At 43.3% G+C, this 11,012-nt stretch overlaps 1 protein-coding gene across 1 annotated transcript in view; it reads left to right on the top strand.

Annotated features, from left to right (window-relative positions):
- The first annotated feature begins 4,887 nt into the window (after positions 1–4,887).
- LOC124789673 (transcription factor SPT20 homolog) overlaps positions 4,888–11,012 on the top strand; it is a 127,135-nt gene continuing 121,010 nt past the window's right edge. Inside the window, exon 1 of the mRNA XM_047257108.1 lies at positions 4,888–5,036. Coding sequence (XP_047113064.1) covers positions 4,941–5,036 — 96 coding nt within the window. The 5' untranslated portion in view covers positions 4,888–4,940. The remainder of the gene's footprint in view (positions 5,037–11,012) is intronic.

The raw sequence follows: 11,012 nt of genomic DNA, 5'->3' as shown, positions 1-11,012 counted from the left end.
CATAGTGGGTTACGGTTCTGGATTCTGGGCACACAGGCTCACGAGGGTGGTGCCCGCCATGACAGTGAGAAGAGTACAGAGAAACATGATTATGAGACCAATGGGGGCTTACAGGACCACACCGGGAGGAGCCCTATTAGTCATAATGGGACTCTGCCCCTTAGATATTAAAATTCGAGAGCAGGCCGCTTGGTACTGGGCAAAAAAGGAGAACTTGGATAAAATAGAAGAAATTCTAGGGAGTAGGATTGAAAATGAAGTTGAGATCAGGTTAAGAGGGGATCAGCTGTGGCAACATTCATGGGAAAGCGAAGAAACAGGGCGCAGAACCTTTGACTTCTTACCAGATGTCAGGGAAAGAATGGGAATGACATATTTCGAACCAACTAGGGGACTGATTCACCTTCTCACTGGCCATGGACCCTATCCGACATACTTATGTTGATTTGGGAAAAAGGCGACACCCGCGTGTGACTGTGGTGTTCCGGAGGGTACTCCTGACCATGTAGTCTACGAGTGCCCCCTTTTCAATGATGTGGCCTCTGTGTTACGAGACCAACTACCCCACAATGACACATTCAGACTGTTGAGACAACGCGACACTTTTCAGATTATCAACGAACTGGCTAACGCGGTATCACAGAAAGTCTTAAGGGACTACCTGCGAGAACCGAACTAGCACCTTACAAAGACCCTTTAAATACCGATGAAGTCTAGTACCCTATTCCCAAACCGCCTGAGCGCGGAAAGGCCGACTTCCTCAGTCTAGAATCCGCCGCGCTCCGGGATTAGGGGAGTGGGGTGCATTTATACATCGAATTAGACAACGCACCCAATCTTGACCTTAGGATAAGTTTAGTTGTAGGACCTAGTTTATAGATTCTATTTATAGGAACCTGCAGCGACTAACACCATGGCCCGCCCAGTGTCAGGGGCACGCTCATTGGGGTTAGCTCAATGAGCAAGGCCTTATAGTAGGTTTATATTTTCAGCTGACACATTTGTAACGCTGCAGGCTTTAGTGACTAGTCGATAGTTAGTTAGGTTACCACTTAGTACTTAATAACATATTACTATGCCCATTGTAGTTCCCATATAGTGCTCTTACTAACTAGTTACTAAATCATACGTAGAATAGCTGCAATAAAATGAATAAATGTAGATGTATTACGGCCCACTAATCAAATAAGGTAGTGGGCTACATTGTATGATTAATAAGCTTTTGGAAATAAAGATTTTTTTTTTAAAAAAAAAAGTTCTATGGGACTGATGACCTCAGAAGTTAAGTCCCATAGTGCTCAGAGCCATTCGAACCATTTTGAACCAAATTGAGGAGCAAATCTCCAAGGTCATGGAACGTGTCAGTACATACAATTACAAGATATAAGTAATAACAGACAAAATAAAATATTTATGAACCCACAAAAAGTCAAGCCATAAGTTTAAGTAAACGCAGTCAATAATATAACATAAGAATCGGCTTAACTTTTCGAGAAACTCCTCAACAGAATTATGGAGTGACCCGTGAGGACCGAGCGAGGTGGCGCAGTGGTTAGCACACTGGACTCGCATTCGGGAGGACGACGGTTCAATCCCGTCTCTGGCCATCCTGATTTAGGTTTTCCGTGATTTCCCTAAATCACTTCAGGCAAATGCCGGGATGGTTCCTTTGAAAGGGCACGGCCGATTTCCTTCCCCATCCTTCCCTCATCCGAGCTTGCGCTCCGTCTCTAATGACCTCGTTGTCGACGGGTCGTTAAACACTAATTTCCTCCTCCTGACCCGTGAGGATACTCTTCAGCTTCGATTTGAAATCGCGTGGATTACTGCTAAGATTTTTCAATTCTTAGGGTAGCTTATTGAAAATGGTGCAGCAGTATGCTGCACACCTTTCTGCACAACAGTTAAGGAAGTGCGACCCAAAAGCAGATTGGATTTGTGCCGAGTATTAACTAAGTGAAAGCTGCTAATTCTTGGGAATAAGCTGGACCCTTCGTGACAATTTTGAGTTACGTAAGTTATATGATTTAAAACCATCTCTTTTTTGTTATATTGGCCTAATACAGAAGTCCGGTTGACAACGGTTTGCTGCAGCCGAGTCTTTCACATACTAGGGCACTGGTTCCCAAGCTTTCATAGACCACTCACTACCCATGAATGCAGTCAGATATTAGCTAGTAACCCCCCCCCCCCCCCCTGTCCCTTGTCCCCTGCCATCTGTTGCCTCCCCTCCCCCCCCCCCCTTCGGCCCCCGCTCCCCCACATTATCACCAAATTTAGCACCTAACTAAATTGTAGAATGAAAGACTTTTGTTGGAATACTTTTATTTTTAAAATGATGAAAGATGACTGACAATAAGTTTGTCTGTATGTGTGTGTTTTAGAATGAATGACGAAGGAATTCGTGGTGCATCGCAAATGTTTCCCACTCGTCCTTCTCAGAAAAGAAAACTAACTATCAACCACAGTGTGGCAGTTGCTTGACCTGCACACTGCAACACCATTTAAAATCAAACAAATTCAGATGTGTGCACTGTACTTACTGTTCATAAATCACTTGATTGCTGCACTCCTTACTTCTTAACTGGCAGAAACTGGACGACTTCAGGCTGTTGATGCTCTGTGTCTAACCACTGTAATAATAATAATAAAACTGTGTACAGCACTGTAGTAGCCCTTATGTAGTTACTGGTGTGTCATGCTGTCAATTAATTCGTTTATCTGTTTCGAAGCGAGTGATGAAACAATTTCTGGACTACTGCAGGTACCATTTACAACTTAGAGAAGATATTTTCTTGAGATATTTAGCATTTCTTACGTATATATCTCACTTTTATCATCAGCGGTGTACGGGACAAAGCAAAACACACGTGTGTAGTGGATGGACTATGCGAGGAACCTTTAACTTCCAACGCATTAATGCTAATAATTGAGAAAAAGTAATTATTGATAACTTACATGAGCAGTATTAGAGTGTTACAAATATGTGATAATTGTAATGATCTTTTGAAAATAATTTAGTTTCGTCAATAAAACAAAATCTTGTTTTGTTTTTACTCCTCAGAAACTTTCATTTTATCCCTCAGGGGGTAATTACTCCCAGGTTGGAACCACTGTACTAGAAAATGTGTCTGGAAATCAGAAAAACAAAGCGTGGCGATGGCACTGGTGCCAAAGTACCCGTTTAGGTACGGAAAATTGGTCACCTTTTTTTTCACTTGAAAATATTTGATGTGTTACCTTATAATATGTACATTAAAATGTGTAAGTGGTACGATTCTATCAATAACCATGATTTGGCGGAAATTGAATTGCTCTTTGAGTGGCCGCTTTATCTTTCCACTCCCCACCTTTCGCCCTTCCCATGCGGCACGAGGTATCGACCTGTACAATGTCAATGTTGTCTCTATAGCAAAATGCACTACTCAAAACAATTAGTGGATCAGGCGAGATTTCTGGGTTCTGAAGTATTGCCATCGGCAGTACGAACTAAAATGGTTCTACGTCTTTCTGTCGGTTCTACAGAATGGAAACAACATTATGGTTACCGACGTAGTAGTAATAACGGAAAGTTGCTGCATAGGGGGTTGGTGTTGACTTTTGTTTACTCTACCAAACGTATTACATAAGCAATTGGGGTCAGATATTGTAGTGAGCTGGTAGTGCAATGCAACAACAACGTGACTTACCGGAAGTATGGCATGGAGAGCCATAGGGCGGTTGGAAGCAGGACTGACACAGAGCTGCAGCTATTGGAGTGTTCCAGAGTGTAATTTCCAGGATCTTGGCGCGACTTCAGACAACAGGAACCGTTGAAAGAAGTCAAGGCCAAGGTCGCTGACGGGTAACATCAGCAAGAGATGACCGATCCCAGGTTAACAGGCCGTCGAGACAGGAGGCTGAATGCAACTCAGTTGCAACGCATCCTCCGGGCAGCTACAGGACGCGTAATATCAACACATACAGTCCGAAATCGCCTTCGGGAACGTGGTCTCTACGCAAAGAGGCCTATGATGTATGTCCCATTAAAACCACGACACCGTTTAGTCCGCAAAAACTCGACGAAGAAACATCAGGATTGGAGTCTTAACTCATGGCGCCGGGTACTGTTCACAGATGAGTCAAGATTTTGTGTTCAGTCGGACAATCGTCGTTCCTCATCCGGAGAGAACGTGGAACTCGGAACAATCCTGCTTATGTGCAGGAAATATCACAGTATCATGGTGGTGGACGAATGGTGTGGGCAAGAGTCAGTATTGGTGGACGTACGGACCTCTATGCCTTTCAGAATGGCGCTTTGACTGCTCAGAGGTATAGAGACTAGATCCTTCGATCTTTTGTTGTGCAACTGTACTGGCCGTCCGAGGTGATCACACACCATATTAGAGAGCAACGAGAATGACTGTTTCACTACTATGGTAGCCCCATGGTGCCTCGCTCTACGTAAACGCCATGTAAACCTCAAGTAAAGAGTTGAGACAGCAAAATATCGTATTGTATCGCACACAAATTCAAATTGTTACCGATATCTGAATAAAATGCGTTACAATGTGTCTATTTTGTATGATATCTCACCTGATCCCCTAATTGTTTTGTGCAGTGTAGTTTGACGACCACTGATCTAAAGGCTACCGGATCAGGTCTTGTGACCTTTCCTCTGTCGAGCGATATGAGGCGTTCTGAATCCCGCTCCGGCTTATCGCTCACAGTTTGCGTACAAATCGGAAAGCAGGACAATGTGTAGCCTGACGGCTGCAGCGTTCCCATGCAGCGATGCACCGGCTGCAGAGCCGTGTCCGCCGGCTGCCGGCTCCCAGCAGTGCCGGCGCTGACCTTGCGTTTCGCCGACTTTCCCCGCGGTGCGTCGGCGACGGTGGCGGGGGGCGGCAGGTTTAGCCGCGCGGCCGCGAGCCCGCCGCTCACTCAGCGCCGCGCCGGACATGGAGAAGGAACACCAGCAGCAGGACTCGCTCGCCACCGTCGCCGTCAAGGACTACGCGCCCTCCGAGTCCGCCTTCAGCTGCGAGCCGCCCCCGGTAAGCAGCCGACCGTCACTCGCTCTTCTCTTATAACGTCCCTAATACCACTGTACGTACCGATAAGCCTAGACAGAATCAGCAGCAATATAGCATTGTTCAGTAACGATGCTGTTGTGTACAGAAAAATATCTTCGTTGGACGATCGCAAACAACTGCAGAAGGATCTTTGATCTGATGGGATTACATTTTCCTGGAGGTATATTGAGTTTCAACGTTATCTTCTGTAAGGACAGGATCTGAAGTAATTAATTAAAATTTGTGCCAAAGATGGGATTTGAATCTGGGTTTCCTGCTTCCTAGGCACATATGTTATCCACTACATCACCCTGGAATTGTGGCTAACAACTTTTAATTTATTGTTGGATATAGGTTCCGCCTTTTAGCGAAAACACTGAACACATTGTTGTTTTTTTTTTCTTTTTACCCAAACATGTTTCTGCACCTCTGTGCCATCATCAGTGGATTTTGTTTCACATTGTATGGTTTTGCAGGATCATATGTATGGTGTCCTGCACTTATAGCTTGTCATGTTTTGTTGTGACTGATCCTTCTTCTTTTGCAGTCTGAGGACACTGCACCCATATATTAACGTACTTTGTGTAGTTTCTCTCTTATAAACCTGTTGTCCTCACCACGATATGTGAAGTGCCATGGCGTTTATAAAAATGTACATTAACATGTCTGTGCAGTCCCTTCAGAACGCAAAAGAAAAAGGGTCAGTCGCAACCAAACATGACAAGCTATCAGTGCAGGACACCATACAGATAGTACTGCAGAACCATATAATGTAAAATCGCGATTTCAATAAACAAAACCCACTGATGATGGCACAGAGATGCCGAAACATGTTTGGGTAAAAAGAAGAAACAGTGGTTTTGCTAAAAGGCGGAATCTGTATCCCATAATGTAACTGCAAACACGGAAAGAAAGACAAGAGCTGCAGATCCAAAAGATGAATATTTAGATTCTTACTTCAGCTTCTATCCTTGTCAAAGATTGCAGAAAGACTTGGAAAAAATTTCGACTTGATGTTATCAATAAAAACTCTCTCTAAATGTGGATGTTGATGTCGTTGTCGTTGTTGCTTGTTGTTGTTATTGTGGTCTTCAGTTCAAGTAATGGCTTCAAGCAACTCTCCACGTTAGTCTATTCTGTGCAGATCTCCTCATTTCTGAATAACTGCTGCAACCTACATCCATTTGGATCTCCTTACTGTATGCATCTTTGGTCTCGCCCAACAATTTTTACCCTCCACAATTCCCTCAACTACTAAATTGATGATTCCTCGCCTCAAGAGCTGGTATATTAACTAATCCCTTCATTTAGTCAAAATGTGTCATAAATTTCTTTTTTCCCCTTAGATTCAGTTCATCCTCATTAGTTATTCACTCTACCAATCTAATCTCCAATATTTTTCTGTACGACTAGATTGCAAGAGCTTCTATTATATTTTTGTCTTAACAGCTTATTGTCCATGTTTCACTTCCGTGCAAGGTCACACTCCACCTTCAAAACAGGATTCCTAACATTCGAATGTTTATTCGATGTGGAAAAGTATTTCGCTTTTTCAGAAATGCTTTTCTTGACACTGCTAGTCTGCATTCCGCTACGGCCATCGTCAGGTGTTTTGCTGTCTCTTTTCCTAATCTATCTTAAGCAGTAAAACCTGATTTCATCGATTATGTTCCATTGCTCTTATTTTCCTTTTGTTGCTGGTCATCTTATAACCTCTTTTCTTGACGTTGTCCATTCCTTTCAACTGCTGTTTCAAGTCCATTCAAATGGTTCAAATGGCTCTGAGCACTATGGGACTTAACATGTGAGGTCATCAGTCCCCTAGAACTTAGAACTACTTAAATCTAACTGACATAAGGACATCACACACATCCATGCCCGAGGCAGGATTCGAACCTGCGACCACAGCGGTCGCGCGGTTCCAGACTGAAGCTCCTAGAACCGCTCGGTCACAGCGGCCGGCTCCAAGTCCTTTCTTGTCTCTGGCAGAACTACAGTGAAAGCCTCAAAGTTTTTATTTCATTTGTCTGAGCTTCAGTTCCTTTCCCAATTTTCTAGTTCGTTTTCTTTGCTGCTTTGTCAGTGTACGTATTGAATTACATTGTAAAAATGCCACAACGCAGCCTTACTCCCGTCTCAACTTTTGCCTCCATTTTGTGTCCTTCACTCTTATAACTGCAATCGGGTTTCACAACAAGTTACAAGTAACCTTTCACTTCCTGTAGTTTATGACTACTTCCTTAAAAATTTCTAAGAATGTAAATGGTTACACATGTAACATAATGTCTACAACAAAGAGAAATAACCCGATAATATCTCCTTAGAACGCTAGTGGTGAACATTTCGAAAATTTCAAATCTTATATGTTTTTAGTGGTATTAGTAAGAAATTAAATATGAGACAGTCACGTAAAATCAGTATAGAGAAAATCGTTCAGGTGGCAGACTTAGTGGAAGGGTTCTCGAAGTATGCAATACATCTTTATAGGAAGTGGCTCACAAGACTATATTGCGACCGATTCTCTAGGATTGTTCCAGTGTTTGAAGTCGTTATCAAGTAGGTATGAGCCGGCCGGAGTGGCCGAGCGGTTAAAGGCGCTACAGTCTGGAACCGCACGACCGCTACGGTCGCAGGTTCGAATCCTGCCTCGGGCATGGATGTGTGAGATGTCCTTAGGTTAGTTAGGTTTAAGTAGTTCTAAGTTCTGGGGGACTTATGACCACAGAAGTTGAGTCCCATAGTGCTCACGGCCATTTGAACCATTTGAGCCAAGTAGGTATGAAAACAGACATCGACCGAATTCAGAAACGCGGTACTAAGGTCAGAACCGATGGGTATAGTCCATATGAAAATGTAACATAAATGCTCGGGAACTTAAATGGTGATCCTTGGAAGAAAAATGACGTATTCTCGCAGAATCCTTGTTGGTAGCTGTTTACATGATGATGCATTCTCCACTTAAATGTTGTTCTATTTCCTTCTGGATACATGATTAAAATTTCGGTTTTGCAGCTATTTTTAAATGATCCATTATTGTCCCTTCGAAATTCATTACATTGCATAAAGGGATATTCATGTTAATACCACTTATATTGTATGTCAGAGTACGGAGTGAAAGTATGAAGTAGGTTGTCAACAATTTTATTAATAAGAAAATTATCACCTGCTGAGTAAATTTAGAGAACCTATATTGGAAGAAGACGTTGTGACCATTACGCTGCCCCCATCGTGCATCTAGCGTAAGGACCATCAGAATGTGACAGAGATTAGGGCGCGAACTGAGGCAAAAAGTCATTTTCGCCTCCGTCAATACACGAATGGAATACGAAAGTAAATCGATAACAATGATACGACTTACTGTCCGCCATGCAGCGTACATTGGCTTATGAGTATATATAGGCGTGAAAATATAATGGCACAACATCTACATATATATATATATATATATATATATATATATATATGTAGATGTGCCATTATATTTTCACGCCTATCATTTCCTATTCCTGTTATCTGCATCTGAATACAGAGTGGTGAGTAAACAATAAATGTTATTAGGCTTTTTAAATACACACAGGCCAGCGGTTTCAAAACCTCTCGCTCTGTAACGGTTCTGCAATTGTATCCATTATTGTAGGTATAATCGTTGTTCCCATAGCTGCTAATGGTTCAGTGAGGAAGGCGAAAGTCACTGCGTTTCTCGAATGGTGAGAAGCTTTTAAGATTCTTTATTGAAGACAACTTCGTATCGTCCTGTACGTGGCTGTGATACTGTACAGGCACCAGTATGTGGAACATGCAGATCGAGGAAATCTAGCAATGTAATGAACTGATATCTCCAGCTCAGAAATGACGAGCTAATTTTGTAGGCTGTTTTTAGCTGAAATATTCTGCCTGACTGTCCACCATTTCAAGAAATTTACTCGCCAGAGAGCTCCGACGAATCGTCTTGCTCGGCCGTCTCGTTTGATTCTGTGGGAAGACGGATATTTTTCTGCGAATGACAGACGCAGTGTTTGCGTACTGCCAGAGATAGTAGTGGAATGCTGAACAGAGAATAGCCTCCACCGCTGGTTCCGACGACAGAAAACTCGATACTAAGCCACTCACCTTGGCGTCCGGGCAAGTGGACTCATCTTTACGTTTAAAGTCAGATAAACACCTGTAATGTTCCCGCTAGCTGTCACACGCAGCCGCGAGGCCAAACCGTACCCGGCCATCAGAAGGTCATCTTAAGACCTCTACGGATGCCGGAGAGTCATCATAAGACAATTATCCGAGCTGTTGTAACTATCCGGCCGCCTTGAATATCACAAGACGGTGGCATTTCTAACAATTAAGGTTGGAACTATAAACTGCAACATTTGCACCTTATGTCTGCTAAGTATGAACTATGTCCAGATAGTCAGCTGCAGAGGTGATGGGAGAGTTGGAGAACAGGACTTTTAACAAGTCAGTCGAAATAGAGACCACGGATGTCGCAGAAATTGCCCAGTTAGATCGTGCTGAGGAGGTAAATTCTCAGTGTTTTGTTGAAGAAACGGAATTAACTTGAAGAGCCTGAGAAAGCCCACTGGAAATGAACACGAAGTTTTTCAGGGGGATCTCAAACCCCGTTCTTGTTCAGTTCGTTAGCTTGATTGGTACCGAAGTCCGAAACGAACAAATTTGCCTTTTTATGAACCACAATCGTTTTTCTATTCATATCGGAAATCGTATTACTACGTAATCGGTTTGAGCAGCCCTTCTCGCTTAATGTAAATGTTCGTTTAAGAAGTGAAATACTTTTTGGTTCTTAAATCAAATAATGAACTGTTCTCACTTAGGCTGCTACATGACCATCTGTGGACCACCAACTTTTGTATTAAACGCATTTTTCTCTGAGCTCTTTCTCCTGGCCGATATCACCATTTACTTCGTCTGCGCTGTAATAAATGTTTGTTATCAGTAATTGAAGATGAGGACTTTTGACCTGCTGTAACATCTGGGAATAGATAATTTTTTTTCGACTTACAGTGTGCTGCACGTAAATGCTAGTACATTCTAGCCTAAGTTTTAGGGTGTTGCCATTAGTCATGCTCAGTACTGCGACAATACTGAACAGCACGGAATGGTATAATGTTAAACAGTGATTCGTTTTAATATCATGTACTGTAACCCTCACGTTTGCTGTTAGGCCATTACAATGAAGTCTGTTATATAGTACAGCTTTATTTTGTTTCGAGCGTCGTATAGCATTGTACAGCTTTGTACAAGGGTCACTTGGCAAATTTGAGAATGTAATTGTTGTTGCCACATTTACGTAAAGTAGACATAGAATCGTTCAAAGTACTGTCTTTGCAGCTGCATGCATCGTTGCATCCTGTGAAACAACTTCGTGAAGATTTCACTTCAGGATGCCGTTCAGGAACCCTTGGTAGGACACAGCACCTTTTGGTAGCTACCAATATGGCGCCCACGGATGGTCTGTTACGCATTTAGGTACAGAGACATATAGACTCCGATCTTGGTTATAAGGTCAATGAATGTGTCTGGAAGCGGAAACTTCTCAAAAACCACCTGTGTTTTGCCTCTCCCACTAGCAGGAGAGCTCACGCGTGTCTGTTCAAAGGTGCACCCAGACCCATCTTTGGCCGCTTCTTTTCGATTCTCTCGGAAAGCTCGGGAAGGAATATTTGTGTACTGTATACCACTCTGGGGCAACGGCCTTGCGGCGGTGGATACACCGGTTCCCGTGAGATCACCGAAGTTAAGCGCAGTCGGCCGTGCCCAGCACTTGGATGGTTGACCATCCAGGCCGCCCTGCGCTGTTGCCATTTTTCGGGGTGCACTCAGTCTCGTGATGCCAATTGAGGAGCTACTCGACCGAATAGTAGCGGCTCCGGTCAAAGAAAACCATCATAACGACCGGGAGAGCGGTGTGCTGACCACACGCCCCTCCTATCCGCTTCCTCACCT

The sequence above is a fragment of the Schistocerca piceifrons genome, chromosome 3 (genome assembly GCF_021461385.2).
Source record: "Schistocerca piceifrons isolate TAMUIC-IGC-003096 chromosome 3, iqSchPice1.1, whole genome shotgun sequence".
In the NCBI taxonomy this organism is placed as follows: Eukaryota; Metazoa; Arthropoda; class Insecta; order Orthoptera; family Acrididae; genus Schistocerca; species Schistocerca piceifrons.
The sequence above is the reverse complement of the archived record's forward strand: the minus strand, read 5'-3'. Positions and strand labels throughout refer to the sequence as shown.